Source organism: Strigops habroptila, chromosome 2 (assembly GCF_004027225.2).
Source record: "Strigops habroptila isolate Jane chromosome 2, bStrHab1.2.pri, whole genome shotgun sequence".
NCBI classification, from domain to species: Eukaryota; Metazoa; Chordata; class Aves; order Psittaciformes; family Psittacidae; genus Strigops; species Strigops habroptila.
Window position 1 is genome coordinate 30,563,785 of NC_044278.2, and position 26,262 is coordinate 30,590,046.

General features: G+C 36.7%; 1 protein-coding gene across 1 annotated transcript in view; it reads right to left on the reverse strand.

The window, feature by feature from the left end:
- HLCS (holocarboxylase synthetase) overlaps nucleotides 1-26,262 on the reverse strand; it is a 124,198-nt gene that overhangs the window by 88,158 nt on the left and 9,778 nt on the right. The window contains exons 3-5 of the mRNA XM_030475964.1: nucleotides 25,690-25,852; nucleotides 22,521-23,467; nucleotides 19,284-19,466 (exon numbers count right to left, since the gene is read on the reverse strand). Of these exons, the coding sequence (XP_030331824.1) occupies nucleotides 19,284-19,466; nucleotides 22,521-23,467; nucleotides 25,690-25,852 (1,293 nt within the window). The remainder of the gene's footprint in view (nucleotides 1-19,283; nucleotides 19,467-22,520; nucleotides 23,468-25,689; nucleotides 25,853-26,262) is intronic.

A 26,262-nucleotide genomic window follows, 5' to 3' on the forward strand; every position in this document is an offset into this window, starting at 1 on the left:
ACATTTGTTTTGATTTCCCAATTTAGATAAAGTACTACCATTTACAGTCTCCGACTATGTAATTGCCTTTGTGCCTGCAGGACAAGGCCAGCTTCAGAAGGCCCCACCACACTGTCTTCAACACAAGCCAGAGCTGAAGTGGAGGAACAAGGACAGCGGAGCAATGCTGTAAGGTGCATCTTGGCTTTTGCTTTTCTTACTCAGCTGTAACAGAACAGTCTGGAAGCAATCTTCCCAGCAGCTGCTCTCATCAACAAACTGTTTATTGTAAGAAAGTGGCTGGGTCAAAGGCTAAACGTCATCCAGAACTGAAAGCATATCTTTAAAAAAACCTGAAGCCGTCCATGCATATGAAAAAAGCGTATTACATATGAAAGCGAACCATATTGCACTCTGAAAGGCCAAAAGTCTTCTTAAACAAAAACTTCTTAATTCGATGAAGCAGTATTTTATAACATTCCACTAATTTACTGTGGCTTGTGCTGATTTTGAGACCTTCGCAAGGTTTCTTACAAAAACAGAAGTTATTAAAAATTCAATCTGTGTTTTATGGAAAAAAAACTAGAGTTGTATTAAAAAAAAATCTAAAATATTTTATTAACATTTCTTAATCCTGAATAAGTTAGCTCCATATTGACATATAACAACAGCAAAATAAGTACTTCTTTAATACATTACAAATGAACCATCAACATGTTACACAAGTTGAAAAAATAGGTTTAGGCTCAGTATCAGTTTTACAACAACAACAACAACAACAAAATAAAACAAATTGCAGGTTTTATGATGCAGGTAGCAGAGCAAGATGACACACTAAACACATGTGTATTAAATTCTTCGCAAGCACTTGCCAAGTCAGTTTCAAACTTTATTTGAAAACTTTCAAATGCATCAGTCCATATTCAGATGTCAAGACCTCTCCCAGAATTCTCAGCTCTGTCAAGAACCACTGAAGGATCAAATTTAACCAAGTTTTAAGCCAAGCATAATTTAAAAAATTGTAATCGCATGTTACCATGCAACTACATTTTAAGTATGTGAACACACACAAAAAAAGGAACAAAGAACATATGTATCAAATCCTCCCCATACTTGGCATAATTTACTAACATCCATAATAAAGTTTTAGTTTAAACTAAAAATTACAGGACGAAATCTCATTTAGGAGTTTGCAGCTCTTAATCTCAGAAATTAAACAGTACATGACTGCCTTTGCAAGGTAAACTGGTATCATAACATAGCACAGTAATTGGGATACATTTGCTGCACCAGACTATAAAGCTGACTTTGAGGGTAAAGGATCAGTAAGAACAAGGCCTACCTTTGACATAATATCACTACGTAACACTTCACAAAAATGAGCGTTGCAATGAAAGGGCTGATAAATCAGAGGACCAGTAGGTGTTGATTTATCCTACCAGAAAAAGCCATGATAAATTACGGTTTGAGCATTTAATTCTTTGTGACACCTACTTTGTAACAAAACTGTTGTTATTTTTTTGAGGTATACAGTAAATTGAACATACGTGCAACTATGCTAAAAATAATTCTCGAGAAACCAGGCAGAAGGGAAAAGACATTCCACTTTTGCACTAAAATCTGAACATTATGCATATTACAGTGGTTTAAAAAAAAAAAAAAAAAAAAAAAAAAAACAGTCATGTTTAGAAGAATAAATTAAGATATAAATCTAACTCTAAATGCTGTACATGTTTATTTTAAATTACTCTCAAAAGTATTCTGTATTGACTAGAAAAAAAACAACCACAGAAGAATTTTGTTCTCAGCTAATAGGGCAATAAATTAGATGCAATATATTCAGCTGGTAAGACCAGCTCTGTCAAACAGCTATCACACAGTAGTATTTTTATTTGGTACCAAACCTTTTTTTTTTTTTTAACAGAGAATAAAATTGTTTGTTGAAAACCTTGGAATTAGTAGTAGAACAAGTTAAGTAAATAAAACTTAAGAAAATATTTTTTCTTAGCATCAATAATACACAATTCTTAGTTTAAGGTTTTCCATCAGGTTTCTTTTGCCTTTCAACAGGTTTCTCTACATAAAATGTCAGTGAATTTGGTGTTCATGAATATGAAATAGTAGAACAGGAGCCAAAGATTCTCCTCTTAGCACTGCAAACACGCTTTAAACTCAAACGACAAGTTTTCAGCTGTACCTCATTTTTGCCTCTTCTGAGCAAGAACTCCCAATTCTGCCACACTGTGGGGGTTTTGAGCTAAAGAAATGTCTGGGAAATATTAGGGCGAAACCACAATACATTTTCACATGCACCACAACTCAGAGATTACAATACCGTTATGTCCCCAAAGTTGCCCAGCTAATGTTCAACATGTACCACGTATTTTGTAATCCTTTCTAAAACATATTCAGGTTGACATAACACTTTATAAATAAAATAATAATAAAGATACTAAAAGGAGCATCTTAGAAAGGAAGAATTTCTTGGAAATTATATGCTGTATTTTCAAGAACATGCTTGTTATGTTACTTACAGTATACCTACTCTGAGGATAAAAAACAGTATTAAAATAACAACTACTAACTTTTACTGTAGCTAAGATCTCCTTGTTAATCAAGGATCCTAAAAAAACATTAGCATGACAGTATGAAAGTATTTTGAAAAAAAAGTAAACCAATGCTTTTTATTTAGCAGAATCTATCAAAAAAGTTAATCTTTATGCTTTGAAAATACGTTACATACATATAAAACAATGTAAAATTTGGATATCAAAACAAGAACTCTGAAGGAAGCATCAATAATATTCAGTTTATCACAAATTAATGCATTTTTCTCATAAAACATGGGGGAAAATACAGCATTCATGCCCATGTACTATAATGTTAGGTTGTAAGAGTGAATGATACAAACTAGATTTACAGTTATCCTAGCTGCATGTTTTCTATTGCATTGTAATTTTTCTCTCCCTCTTTCAGCCCTTTCATATTTAACATTTCCTTACACTCAAATTGAAACCTTGTTCAGAACAAGAGATGTAAAGATTTTTCCTCAGAGGAAAAGCAAGGAGACAGTAAGCCAATCACACACTTTCCCATAGTTGTAAGGGTCCTGATCTACATGCAGCTTCAAGGACTAACCACCTTAGGCAACAACTATCTGAAAGCATTTTTGCAATTGTTCAAGATAAATGGGGAAAAAACCCAAAAACCAAAAAAACCATCACCCCCCAAAAAAATTTAATTTGTCCTTTAAAGCTGGAGATACAACATACTTAACCCTTTCGGGGAGAAGGCCGAACATTCAGACAAACCCTTTAGCTACTGTAGGGCTGAGTTCATTTTAGTGAAGTCATACACCACTAGCTTCTACTCCAAAAGACCATGCTTGGCATACAGAACTTACAGTATTGCAGACAATGAAGCAAAGTCAAAGCTCATGACAGAAATTCAGGGGTTTAGGAGTAACTTTGGGAAGCAAGGCACTCAAAGAAGCAAACAAGAACAAACTTGAGACTGAGGTAGTGTATGAGAAGTGGTCAACAAAAGCAAATACAGGCAGTCAGAATTTGTTTTGACAATGGCACATTCTTTATTCTGAAGGACTTTAGATTCTCTTGACTTGTCTCTGAGGATAACCACCTGTTTCTGTGCTTAGGGATATATATGCTCTATTACTGATAAAAGAGTTGAGGGAAGATCCAATCTGTCAAGCAAAATTTTGCAATTTTACTTATTTATATTTATAAAATGTTAATGCAAATAGTTACACTTCAAGCAGAGTGTAGCCCAAAGAGAACTTATCTAGTAAAATCTAACCACAGTGCTTGGAAACATGCTTTTGCATTGGTTTAAGACTCAACTGAATAGCACACCTGAAAAAGAGGATGGCTCCATTTCTTAGATTTTTCCCATTAAAATTTAATATTAACCTAGGTAAGGAAACGTCTTGGAGGGCAGTGGTCTGGAGGAGACAACAAAATACACCTTTTATGGAAATACTTGTTGAAAGCTATATAAATAGTAAATGCTTGCTGCATATGGGCACTAATGTAGCCTACTGCAAAGGTTAGCAACTGCAGTGCCAATCTCAAACTTCTGACAAGGTCTAACAGCTTTTAAGTGGAGTAATAGTAGACCTTCAAGTAATTTTTCATTCCATCTCAGCAGCCAGTGAGTGAAAGGGGATTCTGGCTCCCAAAACATATGGCTGTATTGTGTATTTCCTAGCTCCTGAGTGACCACAGAAACTGCCAGAACTGAAACTTTTGAACCATGTTATAATACTAAAAGGAAAAACAGCCAAGTTCTGGGCAAGAAAGTCTTAAAGAAATAAGGAGTAAGACTAAAACAGCCTACCCAGACTATGCTTCTGAAGTCAAGAACCTGGCCAGAACAAAGAAAAAGCTTTAAAAGACTGAAAACCAGCTCTGCACATATTGATTCCAAAGATGAACTTTTAACTGATAAATATGAAACACCTACGTTGAAGGCCCTTAATTAATAGTCCCAAACCAGAAGGCTAACTTCTAAAGACAAATTGTCTTGAAGGAAAATGTTTCAGGGCTTACTTTAACCAGTATTAAAACAAACAAACAAAAAAAAAAAAAGGGGGAGTTTAAAATGCATTTTCAGAACAGTTCCACACAAACTAATGAACTCAAGCTACAGACAAAATCTGTATACTCAGTCTGCAGCACTTAGTGATTAATTTATCCTTGGTTAAATAGGGACAATTTGGGTCTCTTTCTTGAACATAATAGCTGGGAAAACAGGAGACTGGAGCATAGCAATTATCGTTTGATGCGTACTTTCAGTTTGTCAAGCTACCGTTGTTACATAAAATCAGGAATGTGACAGTGGCTGCAAAAGTAATATTCTACCAGCAAATTATCATATGCTTGTAAGAGAAAGAGACATCCTTAAGCAGATGGAGAAATTATTTTGTATGGAGCAATAAGGATAGCAATACTTGTAGTAAGGCTTATTGAAGTTAAAATGTGTAATTTGCTGTTCCTGGACTGCTAATTGAAGACCAGCATGAGACAGAGTGGATTGGATCACACAGGATAGAAACAAGTTTGAAAATATTTAGGAAAGATTGAAGTCCACTCCCACCTCCAAAAGGAAATGTTGGCTGCAGAGATAACAAAAGCACATTCTTATCATGGCTAGCTACTCATACATACCATTTGGCTGAAATACCACATTAAACATTGCTGCTTCACAGATGGTGTCTATAGCTAAAACAGGTAGAAGGAAATGCTTCCCATAACTGCAAGAGCTGATGAACTTCTCTTTCAAATGACAAACTAAATCAGCAGAAAGAGGCAGCTCTTTGCAAAAGCTGCTGCTGCTCAAACAATACAAATACAAGGACAAAGCAGCAGCCATTACCAATATGCCCCTTTAAATCTGTACCTTTCCTCCAACAGTGGCCAGTAGCAGATGTATGAAAGAACACAGCAAGCATAAAGTAACTATCTCTTCTTCTAGCAAGCTACATCATAACAAAGGTGAGCCAAAGAGCATATGCCTCACAACTCCTATGAAGTATCCTCTCATGAAAGACAATCTTTTGAAATCAGTTCAAAACATTAACCGAGCATGGTTGATATCAGGAAAATAATGACAGAAGTGTTCTAAAGACAAAAGTACAACTTAAAACGTTTTTAGGTATTTCTAGTAAAACCTCAGGAATTCAAATAAGCAACCCAAATATTTATGGTAATTTGCATCTCATATTGCTTATGGTAAGTTTGGGAAAGCGCCCCTCTCTCTCTCCATAGGAAGCAAAAATTAAGAATAAGGATTTGCTTTCAGCTACTGTCTTTTCTTCTCCATCAGCTAATACATTGTACTAATACACATTCAAAAAGCAGTCAAAAAATGGAAAACTAATCAGATAACTTCTATCTCTGCAGCTGCAGGTAGCTGTCGTAGATGAACTAATTGTAATACCTACAATTCCATTTTGAAAAGAAAAAAGTAAATCTTCGAGACCAGAAAAAAATACATGGATAATTGCTTATTCCATGTAATGAGATCCAAAGTCAAAACATGGCATATGTAATTTTTTATTTAAATCTTGACAATTATGCATCAAAACACAAATTATTTTTTTTCCTTATCTTGCAAAAGAATTTCAAAAATACCTCCCAGAATTAATTTTTGTTGACTTTGACTACATGGAAATGCTGAGACATGCTCCCACAAAATAGTTCCCTCCATCTTAAAATTCAGAGGATCTTAATATGTTTTTCAGTTCCTCAAAGTTGTCTTTATAAAACAGGTCGAGAGCAACCAGGCACATTTCTTTAAAGCAGAGGAGATAGCGATACACTTTTGTCAACTGAATATTGCTCTTCCTTTCAAATAATTTTTATAATGAGAACAATGTAACTTTTTCAACTGAAGTTATGACATAGTTCATCAGTTGAAAGTTACAAAGAAATGATGACCAATTACTCTGTTGCAAGTGTAAAGATGACAAGCAGAAAAAAGGAAACATGCATACTATTCAGGAATATACATTTTATCCATAATCTCCCTTCACATTTGTATTGTAGCTAATAAAAAAAATCACCTTATCTTTATTTAATTTCTCTCTCTCAAGTTGATAAAGCATGTTATTCACTTTAAAGTAAGCCTATATTGAAGGGCAAGAAGCTGAGAAAAAGTCTGGACATGGGTTGTTTGTCTGAAGAATGTTTTAAGACTTGGCAGTCTGCATACCCACTTCTAAAGACTTAAGTTATTAAATTATCTATTGTTCTGTCTTTAAATATTTGTTCTCACCATGTGCAAAACCTGTAAATTTATTATGGCCACTACTACTCTTAAAGTGCAGTAGAGATTCTTACCCACATTAAACAAGCAGGGACAGACTGTACTAGTCTCCTCAATACTGCTCCTGCTAAGGCTTGGCTTTAACAGTTATTTTAATCATATATTTATTCAGGTTTTACAAATTCAGAAGGATATTTTCAAATGTTTTCTGAAGTAGTACTTAAAATATTTCTCAAAGAAGTTCAAGAGTACATTTTAGTACGCACTTCAGAAACGATACACGCTACATAAGGAAAGTGATTCTCAACAAAACAAGCTGTAAAAATCAAACGTTGTCTCGTATCCTACGTGCTAGTGAAATGATCAGTCCAAAGTAGCAAAATGTTATAGCTAAAATTATTAGATATGCATTATAATAGCTAGCAGCTGTAGGGAATGCCAGAAAATGCAGTAATACGAGTTGTTTTCTATATGGTGAAGTCTTGCTTCTTACCTCTGCCTCTTCAGCTGTTGCCCCATTCCCCTCACTCCTCCTCCCACACAGTGTCTGTCTTCTCTTTCATCTGGTATCAAACTAGTTCCACTAGCTCTTCCTCCTGAGGTTTTTCTCTCTCAAAAAAGTTCTTACCCTCATCAGTCAAGGAGCATGCTCCAATTTACACACTAGATGTTTAACTCCCATCTCAACTTTTCACAGTGCTGGAGTTCTCCAGGACCAGTCATCTTCTCTGGGCCTGTGTAACTTTCATAATTTCTACTATATAATGCATTTATGAATGAAGGGGTAAAGAAAGACAATTTCTGAAACTTAGGGTTGCAAGTATGACTAAAAACATTACATACAAACTTTTTAAAAATATACATATTAACACACATTTACAGATACACACAGACTTATACAAGACTGTATATATAATTACACATAGACGTAGTGCCATACTTAAGTACAGAACTTCACAACTATTGTAGATCCTCTAGTGTTTGCACAAGGAAATGCTGGCACCGATAAAACGGTGACCAGCTGAAATTCTTAAAATCAAATCATGTAACCCTGCGAAGCACAGCTCTGTATAATCTAACTGTAAGAATATAGGTTGCCCTGACAGACCCAGCTACACAGCACTTTTACAGAGGTATTTTTACTGGCAGAAGAAAAACACACGTACCATGAAAACAGACAGAAAATTCATTCTGGTTTGGGTTTTTATTTTTTCTTCTGAGAAAACCTTGCTTCAATATTCATGTAAATCCTTTGTAGTTAATGTCACCACTACAATTGCCAAGTAACTGAGAACAGTGATTTACCGAACTGGAACACATTCCACTTGTGAAGACCAACTACAATCCAAATAATAATAAAAAAACCCCAAAAAAACCCAACAAAAACCTTTCATATAAAAGTTGTAGTAAAAACTACAGCAGCTTTCTGATTTAAGCTAACAGCTGTTCTTTAATCAGCTTTTCATTAGAAGAACTGCATGTCAGCCAAATAGATAGTCACATGCCAAATACCTTCACACTGCACCTGGAATTTCAGGATTTCCTCAACATATTAGAAACCCCAAACAATTTCTTAAAATGAACTGTCAAATGATAAATACAACAGAATTCTCTAAGTCAGTCTCTTCTCTATAAACTGCTGATACAAGTCATACCTGTTAATTTTTTTTTTTTGCAGTGTTTTTCTTCTTTGACAAACTGACAATACTGGAATGCCTTTTAAATCAATTATAACTCTAATTAAACTCCCATGTTAGTTTTCCAGAATAAATTCAGCTTTATAAACTTCAATAATAAACTTTGTGTTGTGGACTTTTTTTTTTTTCTGATAACATTATTGTGTAAATGAATTGTCAAAGAATTGTTAAGAGTCAAAGAAATATATTCAGAAGACCTCAATGTGGTAAATGCACCATTTCAAAACCAGCTAAAGTTTGCAATTCTGTCTTTTTTGAAGAGAAATATTAAGATTCACTTCTATTTCCTCTTGGTTATATATTTTTATTTGACTTTTCCCTTTAATTATAATATATAATCTTACATCATCTAGCCATAATTTGCTTAAAAGATACAAAAGAAGCACTAATTAAATTGTTAGATAACCATTATAATGATTTCTCATTGTGGAAATGTATCGTCATTTCTGAGCAATGGTAACATGATAGCATCTCACAGGACTCCAGCTGATGCCAAGCCTGTTCTCATTTCCCCAGTCTCACTTACACAAATTAGCTACAGGCCCCACCGATAGTCAAGAGAATCTCGAGTTTTTTATGTTTGGAAATAGTCCACTTTTGTCAGATCTTTACCAGTGAGGTCACAGTAAATGAATTAATGCCAAATTGCCATGGATCTCCAGAGCGTTTGTCACAAGTTATGGATTCTTGCTATCTAAAATCACCCATCTGCTCGAAGGCAGTACCCTGAACCCTGACTCTAAAAAGCTTTATCGGTTACAACTTTTGAGTGCTGAAACAAAATCCAAGACCAGTCACTTTAATTACAAGCCTTCACTTTAAGATAGAATGTGTGCCTGTGTTAGACGCAGAGCCAACGCGAATTTGGATTAGTCTGTCACAATGGATTTTACTTTTCTTCTTTACATTCCTATTACAAACTCCCAAGACAAACTGAAACTAAGAGAACTCGGCCTCACACACTGGCAACGCTCTATGCTGAAGACCTACACTCAAGAAAGTGTACTCAACTTTAATGCTATTCTCTATCATTTCAGGAGTGAGAAGTTAGCAGAAGACATGAACCAAGCTCACAAATGTTTTAAACATATATTACATAAGCCATTCTGAAAGGATAATAAAATTTTCCATTCTCTAAAGTACAGAAAGAACGTGCCCACTGAAAAAAGTGGTTGTGAAGTGTCATGCACACTGACTTGAAGCAAGCCTTGAAACACGACAGAATACACTTCAATGAGTGGCACTTTGGTCAGATGCCAGCACGTAACAATTTCATATCAGAGTCAGCTCTACAATAAGATTAAATGCTACTCAGTACACACTTCTAGTTCTCACAGCAGCATAAAGACCCTTTTTATTGAAACTGCTATAAACAAGGTATCTTCTTTCATTCCTCAAAGCTTCTTGCATTTTCCAAATGATTGTCAAAAACATTTATCGAATCAATACATAGCCAAAAAGTTGTTTACAAACCATAATACAACATAAGTATGCTATTCATTATTACATGCCTACAAATATGATTCATGGCTTAACATGTTGTTTAACGCATGCTTGCTGCTATCATGCAAGAAGGAAAACATATTTTTAACTAAAGAAGTGTAAAATAAAGGGAGTTTGCCAGATATCTCTTTCCCCCTCCCACAAATGTTTGGTAAATATTCCCTGAAGACAAACAACAGAAGAGACAAAGGTAGCTTTAGCAACTGCATCTGGAGTCCCCTTCATCTCCCATCATTTTCTTAATTGAATTTCTTAATTGCAAATATTTTACTGTATTTTGACACTACATACCATCAATTTCTCTGGAATTTAAAATGTCATTTTAAAATTGAGGAAATATTATACAGGGCAGTCACTGCGAACAGGCAAAGATATTTTAATGCAAATCTATATACAACACACTACACATACAATGTTTTCCACCCCTTCCTTACCTTTTGATTTACTGTGTGTTCTCTACACCCAGCTCATAAGTGACCTCTAGTGCTAAGACGCTTTCTTCTCACTAAAGGAGCTGTATAAAAAGCCACAACTGCATACAGCTCTTGAGGGCAATAGAGATCCACGGTGATTTTAATATAATGCCAACACTAATACAGCTCAGCTGGGCAGCGACACTGATCAATATTGGAGTCTCATCGTGCTGGTGAGTGCACTGAAACTACCTGCAGCATGACAGCCTTTCTTCAATAAACAGCTCCAGGGAGAAGTCTGAAGAAACTTTTCATGAGTGAACAAATTAAGAGATAATTTAGCCTTCTAATACTTCCAGAAGCCAGCATGAACAAAGCTCAACTGTCAGACAGATCCTGAGCCTGGACCAGTAAGTAAGCACGCAGGAAAAACAATCTCTATCAAACACTTTAATTTTGCCTCAAAAGTTAGTAAAAAAACCTTTCATATTGTCATAGTAATTTTGCACTATAAGATTGGCTTCCTATAGTTAACTATAAGCCTAGTTTCCTTTAACTGTGCCTCATAGTTTAACTTCAATAACCCTCATTGTCTTTTCCTCCATGCCTTCTACATACAGTCATAATTACTATTTCTGGTATCTCTCTCACCTCCTCTTCTCTCTCTCTCTCTCTCTCTCTGAGCCTTTCCCAACAGGACCAGCCGAATACTTCTCAGCAGCATAGGAAAAAATTTTTTTTAAGAACAAAACAATTTTTCAAGGCAAGATGCCAGTTTAATGGTTCTCCTTGGTCCAAGCAAGCTCTTTGTATCCGAAGAGAGCCAAGAAAAGACACTTTTCAGCCTCTGGAAAGGGAGGGCTGCTCCTGTTTATAGGCAGTGAAACCAGTAAGGCTCCAGTCAATAGCAGAGACCTGAAAACTCAGAAATAGTTGCCCTCCCCTGTGCTCCTCCCTTCTTTAGGGGTGGTGAGGTGTTACGAGAAGGCCCTAAAAAGTTCCTGTCTCTTCACCACCACTTGCCCTGCCAGCTTGGAGGGGAGCAGAAGAGGGTGGGTGTTTCTGTCAGATCAGTGTTTAGGCAGACTAGCAGTCTCACTGTAGTAAAAACTACAGCAACAAAGCCTGTCAGTCTTTATTGCCAGGCAAGACTGACAGGTTACCTTGGCATATAACTAACTTTGAAAAGCATCCTGCCCTGGACTGTATGCTATACAATTTGATATAGAAACTCAACTTTAAAGCTTCTACCTCCACCAAGTAGCTAGAACACAAAAGTTTAAAATTTTTACTCACTAACTGACAGATCTATTAGGAAACTGCACTAATAAAGGTATGCAGAATAATAGAAGACTGAGGAGAAAGAAGAAAGAGGCACTAAAATATAGAATGTCTTATTCCACCTCCATCTACTACATGATTGCATGACAAGTGTTATAAAACTGTTCACTAAGGTACAAGAAGGAATATCACTGAGATACAAGAACCAGTATCTTGGAGATTTCCTTCTCTTCCCATTTCTATCCATCCTCACTCACACTGCACATACCTTCAAGTAGTTCATCCTCCCTCTGTATGCTAGATAGGGTAAGAACAGAAAACAGAGAAGTATCCTTCCTCTCGGTTTTAGTTTACTAAATTACCACAGATCAAGAAATTACCCTGTGCTTAGTAAGCCACAGTAACTGAACATAATAATTCATTTAGCCATTCACAAGTGTGAGGTAAAAATACACCATCATCTTACATCTCTGCAATATATTCTGACATGCCATTGAGTTCTCTCTTTTTATGCCCAGCACTATGATGCAGCTGGTGCAGCTGGTGTCCCAGAAGCCCCTACGCAGCCTAAGCACTACCGAGACCGGCCTTTTTCCATGCTGAAACTGCAGAGAATTTAGCTGGCAAACTTCTTACCTCCAGAAGTGGGCACAAACTAGGAATCTGTAGGCTCTCACACCTCAGTCAGCCATTATTCTGAGAGCTAATGCCACCCTTTCTGCTTTCCTCTGACCAAGAGAGCTCTGAACTGTTATAGCAGAAGAAGGTCCCCTCATTATCTTAAATGTTGATGGAGGGGAAAACAAAATAAAGGAAAAAAACACCAAACCATCCCATCTTAGAAAGCCACTCCTTTCAGAACCACACACTTCAACACCAGCAAATAGTAGGGACTACTATTAGAATCCAGACATTGATACAAAGAGCTTTTCAATGAATGAAAACAACACTGAAACAGATTTGGTTTGCAATCCATGTGGTTTGCAAGTTTTGTTACAAAGAAACAAAAGTTAATTTGAGGAGGGGAGGTGGAAGAATACAAACCAAACAAAAGCAAACTCACCCTCCCTGCACACACATGCAACTCAAAGCCTTGCAAGCCAACAAATAACTTCGAATTTATTATGAAAAAACCCTAAACACATGGAGTTAAATTATAAATATTTTTAATTAATAGTACTTTGTTATCAGTCCTTGGGTTATGTTTTAGATATAAATTCTTCAGGAAGCCACTTAAGAGAAAAAGCATGCTATCTGCCAGGAGGTAAATGGTTTAGCAAATGCACTTCATTGCCTAACCAGTCTAGTAGAAACACAGCTTTGAACAGCAAAAAGAACTCCTCACACAGCATACATTAAATCTGTTCCCCAAAAAGAATAAGCTGTTCCAGCAAATACACATTTTTACTGGTACAGATGCATTTACATTGCTGTATCTACCTTTTTTTTTTTTTCTGAAGCAACTTTGCCATAAAAACATTTTCATTCCCAGCCAAGAAACAAACTTGCAAAGTTTTCAAGTGCAGACGAAGATTTTTGGCAACAATGCATTGTTCATTGGAAATAATACATACAATACATTACATTTTAAAAAGTTCAAAATTTAGACACCATTTATCAGTAATCACAGAATCCTTTCAGACATAGAGTGCTTTTCATTCAACATTTTTCTCAGCTCTTGGGTTACTTTTGAGCTACAGCAAAGAGTAAATTTCCTTTCTAGAATAAACACTTCCAAAGGACTCCTGCTTTTTGTCCTACTGGCTAAAAAGGCAGCGACAATGCTTATGCTTTGAGGATGATAGGAGAAAATAAGAAAGTCTCCTTTTTTGTAGAATATACTTTTTTGGTTCACTTTTAAGCATGAATACTTGTGTAGCAATAAAAATAGGGCTTTGGGGTTTCAGTATAACTAAAGCTGATTATAGCGCTGGAAATTTAAAAACAACTCTGAAGTTTCACAGTTGAATCTCAAGTTCTACAATACACATTAATATGCATGGAAATATTTCAGAAACAATTGTCTCCAAATGTACCCTGAAATCTAGGTTCATTATAGTGTTAGCTGAGAGTTCAAATTTCCCATCCTCAAAGAAAGATTTAGTCAGTATGAAGTAACTTCATACTCTCTTTGCTGACGTAACAGACTTGGAATTTAAAAACAGCCGATGCCATCACAGAGTCAAAACTGCAGCTCAAGAAATGTAAATTTGGTTCAACTGACTTCTGATTGTGCTGCACTGTACCCAGTTATTCAAATACACAAAGCTGACTTCACACTGCATTACCCTTGTGAGCACAGTATTCTGTATCTCAAAGTGTTCCTTAAAGGAGCATTTGAAATTCAACAGGTACATTCAGTTGCACTTTTTAATAATTCTTTCTGCCCCCATTAAACAAGAGCTAAAACCCTCAACTTCAAGCTTCAGCCAATATGTTTGTATTAACTGTTTATTATTCTGGAAGAACGTACTGTTTAAAAGATGGTTACTAGCTGAGCCAAAGTAATGAGGTCTGACTACATTTCATCATTTGGCCACCACCCATCTAGAAGATGCTGATAAAAGTGACTCAGCCTAACACAGCTTGAGGAGTTAGTAGTCAAGTTTGAGGCTTCAGATCGGTAAATGTGTGGGCATAACACACTTCCTAATGGAAATAATCACTACTCTGACAAATCTCTCTCACTCTTCAAGGAGCAAATTCTTGTTTTGAAGTCTAGAAGATGTTATGCTGAAACTTACAGCAATAAAATACAATCCTAGCATTTATGTCTGAAAAATTATCCTTTAAGATGGCAATATGAAAGAGTAAATACTTGAGCGTTTAAAGGCAAAGCTGCAGAAAAAATCAGATCTCTATGCTTGAAGCTGCCACTGAACATATGGGTGCCAGACAACAGGCTTACAGTGATCACCATTTGTTTCAACACTTTGCATTCACATTGACACAGAATTTTCTTTTTACAGCAATGTAAAAGTCTACAATTTGCTTAACTGCTTTACATCAGACCAAGGGAAAAGAAAAATAAAAGATGCTGTGTTTCAATATCAATACTTCTCTAAAATTACATTGAAAAACAAGTTGTGCAGATTTAACTATTAACAAGTAATAAGCCTTTCATACTATATTGCTCTTAGTTCAAACACTGCCTTCATTGTCATAGCACTGTATCAATATAATATGGATTTTTCCCAGTTAACCAAGCTTAAAAATGTCCCTGTGTGTGTATCCGAAGCAAACCATTCTTGCAAGCCTTAATGCAAAAAGTCTCGTGACGAAAGAGTTGCCTCAAGTGCTGTTACTTTCCAGGCTCCTCACCTTATGCTCCATTTACAAGAAAGCAAATTAGGAATAAAAAGTGCATACTGCGACACTGATCAGTCAACACCAACAGCAGTGAGCAGTAGCTGAGGATTGACTAGTACAATTCTACATGGTAAGATCTGGACCTCTTAACAGATGGACATTATCACCCATTATTCAGATATTAGAGCTTTTATCTGAATTTGAAGCCATAATAATGGCAGTTCTGTTAGTATTTTATGATCCTTTTTTTAATCCATGTAGTAAGACCGTGATTTTAAGATACATGATAACCATATCAACTGGAAACTAAAACTTCAAAATGTGAATCCTAAGGAGGAGGGGGGAAAAGAAAAAAAAAAAAAGAAAAGAAAAAATAAATTAAAAAAAAATAAAAATCAAATCCACCCCTCAGAAGCAGCTCAAAAGTCATTGCAAAAGGCATCATCCAAGACCCAGAGAGCAGACAGGAAGATCTGACAGTCTTAGTAATCGGGAAGATCCGAAAGTCTTAGTAATCAAATTTACACTGATCAGCTTAATAGATTTGATGGGATTATTAACAGCATCGCAACAATGATGCAATAGACACAGATTGTTCAGGAATTGTAGGCAGAGGAAAAGGCAAGAGAAGCTACTTATTCATATAATGAAGCTGAAGTTTTGTTTCATATCCACAATATAGTAGAAAATAGGTCTGATTGATAAAAGTTCTGAAGTGACGAAGGAGGAAAGGTGGTGGGGAAGAGAAACTGAAGAAATCACACAGAAGAGAGTACAACTCTACTGTAAATCAAAGCTTACAGATCAGAAAGAAAAAAATAACCAAACTAGCACTTTAAAGAATTTTAAAATGAGAATATCTATATTTTTTCTTAATGGAGTAGAAAATGTAGAGCAAAATAAATTATTATTTCTTCCACATAAGCAAAAGGAGCTTGTAGTTTCTAAAATTAATTAGAAAAATCAGATCAGGTTAGGTCTACTAGCATTTTTTTTATTTTAAACATAACGGTACAAATGCAACCTCTGGTTTGGGCATGAGGAATCATTACTGAACTGCCAACTCCAAGAAACATGGGGAAGAGCATTTGCCATTCTTCCATTTTTGAAACTGCAAACAAGACATCAAGCTTGCTCGATCATTAGTTGACTTCTTATGACATTTCTTGTTATGGGGAAGCATAAGAAAATCATCCAAAAATTACTTGCTGTCAATAAGCATTGCTTGGATAACCTCTGAGGGAAGGAATATACTATTCAATACTTGTAGTGACTTGTACAGGGCAAGCTTTCCATGCAGTGATAAAAAAAGGAGTCCAAAAGTACTAAAGTTTGCAAAACAGCTTCATCCATTTCCAGCACTACCTGACTCACTCTGACCTTAAACAAATTTCAGTATTTCCTTCAAATTATTCACCTGTCAGGTACATTTATGGTACCTTGTTACTCTCTAGGAAAGCAAGATGACCTGTGTAGAACACGACATAAGAAGAAAAATAAATAACTTTTTCAATAGCTCAACTATTACATATTCATTATTTGCTTTCATATGCTATCTCCGCATTAATAATGGAAGTTTCTATACACACATTGCAACTTCCTTTCACACGATATTCTGGAAGCATGTCATGGCTAAAGTGAAAGACACTGAAACAATGAACTACACATACCAACACAGAAAAACTACCATTAAAAAAAAAAAAAATCTGTGGAAAAACAGGTATAAACTTTAACTATAGAGTATACATTGCAAAAATATCTTTAATAGATGGCCTGCAACCTTGTAATATGCCACTAGATGGCAAGTTTGGACAGAAATTAGCTGATTTCTTTTATTCATGCAAATTGTAAGTGCATAGGAAAGAAACAAGCACGGAAAAAGAGTGAAAGAGGAGAACAAAAAAGGAAGAGTTAAACTACAAGTCTTCTGTACAGAGCACATTTAATATTAGGCAAAAAGGGTTTTGTTTTCACATCTGTCACACAAACAGATAACCAATTCTTACGAACATACTGCTCACAGACAAGGAAGTACTTCTTTCTTATTTGGTCACAGACAGCAGCATTGGCTGTAGCAACCACAAGAATCCAAAATCTGGAGGAAGGCTGAGAAGGGAATCAGCAGTTAGGACTTGGGAAAGCAGACTTCATTTTATGCAAGGAATTGCTAGTTAGGACCCACAACGGGGTTAGAAGTACACAACGTAGCTGTAAAAGGAAGATAAGGAAACTGGGTTCATTCAGTTTAGCAAAGAGGAGGATAAGGAGTGATTTAATAACAACCTGTAACTAACTACTTAAGAGAGTTAAAAGAATGACAGAGCTAAATACTACTTTGTAGTGCCAGACAATATAATAAAATATCAACAGCCATAAACTGCAGCTTGAAAGGTTCAGGCTGGAAATTAGGAAAAAAAAAAATAAAAAAAATCAATAGAATGGAAAAGCAGCACTGGAATAGGCTGCACAGACAGGTTGTACCATGCATGCTTGGGGGTTTTCAAGGTTCAACCAAAGGGCATGGCTGACCTGATCTAGTGTTGGCAACAGTCCTGCTTCAAGCAGAAGGCTGGATAGTAGCACTTCCAGTAGTATTTTCACCACTGTAAAGTGGAGATGGATCTGGCAGAGTTTGGCACACATGAAAGGGCAATCATTCAAGGTGAATAATAACAAAAAAAAAGCTCTCTGCATTTTGCCTAATTTTGATCAACTGTTACATCCAATCTGAGTTGCTATACAAGGGCATTACTTAATGCACCAGTAGAAAGTTTTGGCAGTATCTTCAGAGACACAGAAAACAAATACAGATTTGAATTTACAGATATACCTAATAGTATTTTAGTCAGTTTGGATCTGCAACTGACTTGCCTGCCATACAATGACGTCACATATCACAGAATGGTCTGAGTTGGAAAGGACCTCAAAGATCACCTAGTTCCAAGCCCTGCCACGTGGTGGGGAGAGGGGGGCATGGGGGACGACACCTTTCACTAGAGCAGGTTGCTCAAAGCCCCATCCAGCCCGATCTTGACCACTTCCAGGGATGGGGCAGCCACAGCTTCTCTGGGCAACCTGTTCCACATATCCTCCTTCTCTCCATAGTGAAGGAAAACTTTGTATTGTTTCTGTCTTTGCACACCCATAAAGGACCCCAAAGCAACATTCAGCAAGTGATCACTCAAAACCACATCCTTTGTCTCCTAAAAACTTAAAAAAAAAAAAAATCACATATTCCCCATCTGTAAATTGTGCAATGCTTATCATAGCCACCTTCCAGATTAATGAACAGTGTTCTGAAAGGTACAATCTAAATCTAGACGATCATCATTTATTTAAAAAACATTTCAGCTGTAATGTCACTTGGTTCATTGACTGATCCTGTAGCCAAAAAAGGATGTGATATTTGATACTGCTGGAAACAGGCACCCAAGGAGGAGCTTCTATACTTGAATTCCTCTAAAGACAGATATTAGTATTTCTGTGCTAATGTGAGAGTGGTACAGAAAGGGAGTAGAAATCAGACAAGCGTGCTAAGAGCAAGTATTGAGAGAGCTATATGGGTTGGAAACAACAACGTCAAAGAGCCTGAGTAGCCTGCATTGCTTTTTAATAACCTAGTGCTTTCACCCCTTCAGATCAATATAATACAGTCCTCATGTATTTGAAGTCATGTTTAAAAAAAAAAAAAAAAAAAAAAAAAAAAGAGTTAAGATTACTGCTTTACATGTTCTTCATAATTCCTCATGAGAGTGTCTCAAACTGAGAAGTCCAGAATAGCCAGGTGACTGTCTGAATTATAAGAACCTATTCTATTTCCAGGAAACATTACAAAATCCTCTGGAATAAAGCTCTTCATTGTGTAATCACACACTCTTCCCTACTCATTCAGCTCTTTCAGTTTTGGTCTACCACACCACTCTCCATAATTTGGGTTTGACCTTTTGTTGCCAGCATACAGAACTTTCTACCTCATTTTAAAAGAAAACCAAATCTTGACTTTTAAGTAAGTTCTTTCTGTAGCTTACCACAGCCTTATGTTTTGATACTGGAGAAGCATGGAAATAAGCATAAAAGCTCTTAGCAGAAATACAGCAAATATATCTGATATGTTAACTGCACAATATTCCCATGGTTAAATTCAAAACTACTACTAGCAGGTAACAAAATACTGACAGAGTAGAAATTAAACTTTTTGCTTACCTGTAGTACATATGTAAACATACCACATAAGAAACAAGGCGTATTTAAGTGAACACTGAATTTGTCTTGTAGAGTAAATCTCAAATAACTGAAACGTAAGCAGAAGCCTTACCTCATCAGAAGAGAGAAGGTAAATAGGTGTTAACGTAGGAATTTTACTTAATTCACACTTCAGGCCAAGCGATATCAGGATCTCCTTGAGAACTTCATATCTCTTGGTATTGCTTATCTTAAGCAAATTAAAATCCTCTTCGGTTTGGACACCCATTGAATTGATATCCAGTTCCAAGTGTGCCTGGCAGGACACATGCAGAAGGAATACAAAAAAATAAAAATGCTGTTGGCATTACAAGTTTTAGTGTGTCTGAGAGAGATAAGTGTAACATTTTCAAAAGCAGCTTTGTCCTGCCTGTGGCTGCTGAACTATCCAGAGATACTAGTGGAAAGCCTGATGGAGCTGGGTCTGTTCAGCCTAGAGAAGAGAAGGCGAAGGGTGAACCTGATCAATGTGTATAAGGAACTGAAGGGAAGGTGTCAAGAGGATGGGGCTCTTCTTGGTGGTGCCAAGCAATCGAACAAGAGGCAACGGCCACAAACTAAAACACAAGATGTTCCACCTGAACATGAGAAAGAACAACTTTATTATGAGGGTGACTGAGCACTGCAGTAGGTTACCCAAAGTGGTTGGGGAGTCTCCTTCCCTGGAGATATTCAAGAGCCATTTGGACACAGTCCTGAGCAATGTGCTCTGGGTGACCCTGCTTGAGCAGAGAGATTGGACTAGATGATCTCCAGTGGTCCCTTCCAGCCACAACCATTCTGTGATATTCAGAAGCCTTTGTACCCTAGTATATGCATATTAATTTAATGAAAATGACAAGCTCTTATCTTCGTTAATTTCTGCAATTTTGCACATTTTAATCGTGTTCTTCATCCTGGATCTACTTTTTTGAAATTCAGGGAAACATGCCAAAATGGGGGGGCAGGGAAGAACAGAAAAAAGGGAAACAACAAGTCTGTGACAGAATATTTAATGGCTGATGTCACTGTCAGTCCCCTGAAGAGAAAACAATAAGGCTTTTCAAATCCAGACTGGAAGTCATTTAAAATTATAAAATGACACACTAATCTTTTTAATCTGATTTTTGAAGCTATACCGTAATGCCCTTTTTCTGTGGAAAACCTCTGAAGTATTAAGTTTTACTGCAGCAGAAAGGTCAATTTAAATGGTACAGCAAAGCAGGTTTCACCATGGAACTTGCAGAAACGGATAGCAACAGTAGCTAATCAATTTTCTAGTACAAGCACACAGCACATGGGTGGCAAAGCTTCCTACATAAAGCTATAAACATGCTACTATGCATAACAGAGTTTCCAAAAAGCTAGCAATTTAATCTGATAAACAGACAAAAACACTTCTAAGAAACCTGATGAATATTTCTACATTACATAATTGCTAGAAGAGTGTATGCTACCTGATACGTGAGCAGTTAAATTTGAGTGTTATGGGCTCCTGAGAAAGTTCTCCTGTAACTAAAATAGTGGTAAAAAAAGGTCCTAGAATCTTCCATAAAGTTTGTTCAGCTGTGTCTCCATTATATTTCTCATCTACTTAAACACTGGTAATTGCTCTGCTTTTCTCAGTGTGCTGAGACAGAGTAACGACACAGCAAAGGAAGTGATATAATTGTGAACAGCCATGCTAAGAAGAAAATGTTTACATCTGCTCCTACTGAGGCCAACTCAAAACGTGCAAGATGCCTTCAGGCTGACTTTTTAAAAGTTTTACTATGAAATGGCTGAAATCTCTCTAAGTTTAATAGCACAGGTTACACACCTAGGCAGGCACATACTATAGCGCATAGACTTCTTTTCTAAACTTAATGGTACCTCTTATCAGCTTTCCTATCACTCAAAACATTAGTCCGGTATCTGTGACTATTTATATAATCAGTGACCAGCATTTACCTTTAACACATCCATGGAAGCTTCTCACCCATTATCCAAGAAGACAGAGAGTAACAACAACAAAAAAGATTATGAACACTTGAACTTAATCTGTTGTTTAAATTTTTGAGAGGGTGTTGGTTTTGTTTGGGGTTTTTCTAACAGAGATCACAATACCACAACATTGGAGAGGTACCTATTTGCTGGGATATTATTATTATGAAGTGGAACGAATAACATTTTGGCTCAATCTAGACTCCCCCTCTTCTGTCCCCCAGGTGCTCTGAAGTATTTGTTAGGTGTAGGACGTTAAACATCAAAAAGTTTAAAGCTTGAAGGAAGATTCAGAAAACAAAAAGGCAGGCTTCCAGCAGACCAGATTCTCCCTCACAACCCTCCCCAAAAGAAGAGCATATATTACTGACTGAAAAGGTGTTGAGGTTTACAAAAACACCCAAGTTTTAGAGTTTTATTTTTGATAATAGAAAAATTACATTCCAGTTGAATATAGTGTTGGGTTTTTTTAATGACAGAACAGCAAGGCCAACATCATGAACCTAACATCCATCTAAAAATTAGCCTTAATCAAAGTGCTGCTAAAGAAATCAATTGCTTGGTTCACTTCATTCACAACACTGAGATGCAAACAGAATATACCTGAGAAAACAGTAGCAATGCTAGCAAGAGGAGAATCAACAGACCTAGATCAACAACAGTGTTTCAGTCAAGTCAGACACTAACCTTTGTTGTGTAGTTACTTGCTCAAGCAAAAATTGTATAGCAATTTTTCTAGACATGGCATGCAACGAGTAATAAAGGCTGGGACTTTCTCATTCACTAGTCAGATTTCCAGAAATGTTGGCTACCATAACCTTAAACCTTAAGAAAAGACATCTTTCAAGTTTCTTGCAAGGTTTATTTTACATCCTCTCCTGACTCTCTGCTTTACCATAGTTCATATTTTCATAAGGATGTCTTTTTTTCATCTTGCCAGTATATGCTTTCACCCAAGTCCACCAACAACTCAGCTCTTCCTCTTCCCACCTCCCAAAATCTGCAAAATGCACAGCTGTATCACTGCACAACTTCTAGCAGGCAGAAAAAGACAGCTCTGCTCTTGAAGATGCTTGCTTACTGTGCAAATCTGCTCTCTACCACCCGCCGTGGTCTTGAATGATCTAGATGTGCATAGCTGCATGGTGAAAAGAAGGAAGTGAAACAGCAGTGACGTTTCTCTACCACTCTTTAAGCTTCCTGAGGATCAAGTGAAAGATATTCTGCAGAGCCCTTGTACATTCACTGAGACATCCATCTACACCCCCCCTTGACAGGCACCCCCAAGAGCATGCAATAGGAAAAAGTGAACTTTTTTAGCAAATTAATGCTTCTGTATGCACAGTACCTGAGAAAGAATGGCTTCTCCTCCACTGTCTCCATGAGACAGATGAACAATAACTGTATCTTTATCAGCATTATTTAATTGACTCAATATCTTCACTTTGCTTGTATCTTCCTTCCTCACTTCCTCAAAAACACAGCCACTGACCAAGAGATTTAACTTAATTTCAGTGCTGTCCATTTTAGAGACCACTAATTCATGAACAGCCTTCTTCAGTTTGTTTTTTCTCTTTATTTGTATGCCATCAAATGTAAAAGATGACGAAAACCCTAGAATCTTTCCACCTTTAGATAAAAACTTCATAAATTGTTTGTGGTTCTCCTCAGAAATAGGCTCATCTGTGGCAATGATCAACAGCAGTGAATTATCAACCCACGGAGCTTTCAGAACTTGTTCCTCATGGAGCTGGTAGATGGTGTAGCTGTCTGCATCAATGCATTCCTGAAGGATTGATTTTACCTGCCCAAATTCCACTTTTCCAGTTTCAGAGCCAAGATAAATCAATATATTAGGGGGCTTTCCAGCAAGGTTTACTCTCTTAATTCCTCTTGCTAGACAACCATCATTCTCTTCCAGTGTGCTATTGCAATCATCAGAAAGTTCTGGAATGTCTTCTGCAGAAGCATATCTGACTGATTCAATAGTACTGTTTTCAAGTTGCAGGCATTCATGACAGCTGGAAAGATGCAAGTGATGATGTTCTCCAGCACCTATTTCTTTGTCAGATAAACTGTTGGATTCATCTTCAGGCTCACTTTCTTTCTCCAACTTGGATTTCTCTTCTTCACTTTGTCCTGCAGTTTCCACTACTCCTAATCCTGATTTAAGAGTAGTCCCAAAAGTAGCAGCAGGAGTTACTTCATCCATTTGTTTACTGCTTACATTTTGCTCTTCTACAGATGCTTCTACCTCTGCCAACTCCTTCAGAGTAGATTCCTGTAAATGGACAGCTGGAAGAGTTAAAGAAAAACAGGTTATAAAAGTGATATTAAAAGAGTTATGATGAATATCACTACCATGGCGAGACCTATATTTAATTTCAGTACAAATCATCTATAACAGCAAGAATTTGTTTGACACACCAAATCCTAACCCTCTCCCCCAAGAACATAATAAATTCGCACTCATAACACAAGTCATTTACTCTAATGACTCTTTGTTCCAGGAAAGTCTGACTGAGAGCACAATACTAGATACTTAGAGGGCACATTTAAACAAAGTAACATCTATTGTAAGTACAAAAATATTTGCACAAAAGTAAAACATGACCAGTACTGCACACAAGGCAGATGTGTTATTAACAGAATGATAGTCTATGGGTGGTAAGGTGAGGAAGTTCCCAGAAATGTGTCAACTTATCAGCTTGTTGTTTTGCCTAAGCCTCTGTCCCCGGCAAAGGACAAAATGAAGCAAGGAAAGAACCTTTGGAAAAAATATGGTCTCTTAAGGAGGGCAGGGTGCAAAAATTGCTTGCTGTTATTTTGAAATGAAGTATTTTGAAATAGGCTAATAAAGTGATGATATTGGGTAACATGAAGACACTGAACTATGCCTCTGCATGGCTGAAGGCTGCAGATAAAAGCTTGGCACAAGTCAAAGGGAATGAAAAAAATCTGAACAGCTTTCAGTCTGCAGAAAGGGAGACATACCTTACCCACCATAGCAAGACTTGGGAGCTGAGCATCCAAGGGAAAACTAGCAAATAGGAAGGACTGTTAGACCTTCCTCTTTCTCCCCCAAGTAAAGGACAGAAATGCAAAGACAAAACACTTCTGGCAAATATAAGTGAGAAAAGAAGGGCAAAGATTACTATTATTACCAGTGTGAAACTTGCAGAGCAAACTAAATAAGGAGAGGAAAAAAAAAAAAAAATACTTTCCATAATTTTTTTCTGCTGCTGAGCCATGCAAATATTTCAAATAAAAGTCTGCAAAATTTTACTGAATTTCTTTCCACTCCTGTAAGGTCAAAGAAACTTACTATGGTTTTGTTTCTGATTTCTCAAAAAAATTCAGCAAGAAACTTCATTAACAAAACAGTCGACTGACACACAACACCAGATCCAAGTTTAATCACTTTCTTCACTTAACACCACCTGCATTCCCTTGAAACTACATCCCTTTTGCCTAGTTTGGAGCAGAAAAGTGAAGGAAGACTTTTTCCACAGCCCAGGAGAATTTCATGGCCATCAGCCTATATGCTATTCCATCAACCCAGCCTGCATAAGCCTGTTCTAACGGAGCAGTTCTAGCATGCACACAGTACCTGAGGCAAAATGAGCCAGAAAGCATTCTGAAAATTAAATGACTGGGACACTCAGCTTCCATCTGCTCCTGCATGAATGGTTTTGCAGAGCAGCACCAACAGACAAAATTTCATATCATGTACATTTGTGAGCATATTCCTACCTACCCTCTTGCACACTGTCTAGCTGTTCTCGATTTCAGCATTCCCTGACTTCTGCCAATGCACTATGAGCTAAATTAAAAAAAAAAAAAAAAACCCACACAAAAAAAAACAAAACAAAAACCCCGAACAAAAAAAAGAAACTAACAAAAAAAACAACACCCAAACCCAAGACAAAAACAAAACCAAAAAACAAAAAAACACCCAAACCAACCAACCAACCAAACGAAAAAATCACTACCCCCTTGCCCTATTTAGGGGAGTTTGGGGACAAGGAAGAGGATACTTTTTGCAGCCAAAATCATTATTTTATTATTCTACATGACCCAAAGTTTTATCAACACAACTGAGAAGATACAACTAGGCAGGAAAAATGAGACTGCTGCTGAATGAAAAAACCAAAGATCTCATCGTACTGCAGTTAACTATTGGCAATAGCTTATGAGGCATTAAAGAGAAGGGTTTATTGCAAAAATGTTTTGATCCATTTTTCTGTTATTTTTGTTGTTGCATTTGTAAAGATGTAAAGATCTGTAAAGAGACCAACTCACTCAAAGAGTGGTCTAACTTTTCAAGGATCTCTACATTTGACAGTAATCAGTATAAAATACAGTAGTGCTACAGAGTGATCGACAGCCCAGAATGACAACAGGAAGCAAACATTGTACCAAAACAAAAGCATGGTACAAAGACTATATGCACAGTCCTAAAACAGCTACGAAGCAAACATGTTCTACCATTAAAAACATTTCATTAAGATACTTACAAACGATCTTGTGTGGCACCATTCCATTATCCATCTGAAGCCTGTCTTCCATGAATGCTATTCCAAGGTTACTGAAATTATCTACGCTTGCTTCAGCAACTAACTTATAAGGCTCACCAGGTTTATAGGCCAACGGTGAACAATAGTCTGACCACTTCACAATCTAGAATAAAGCATATGCATGTTTTTCAGTTTGAAAAGGTTACAGAAAAATATCAAAATACCAACAGCATTATGAGTCTGCAAGATGAACTGCAAATAAAAACTGGCCTTCCTTCCCAAAGGATTCTGCTATTAAAAAGCAGCACTACAGTAGGCAGAGCCAAGAGAGGGACATTATCAAGCCAAAGCAGTACAACTGGCAATCCCAAGGACTGGAAGTAATTGTAAAGAAAGTACTTTTAAAAAAAAGTGTAGCTACTAGGATTATAGAATTCTAAATTGGCAGAATCACTTTTAAACTTGTTTCTGTGATGCCTGATGTGTTTAAAACAACTACTGCATTTAACAGTATCATGAGACAACACATCTCAAGTAGAGAGGGCTTTCAGTTGACAGTTCCTTTCACGCAAA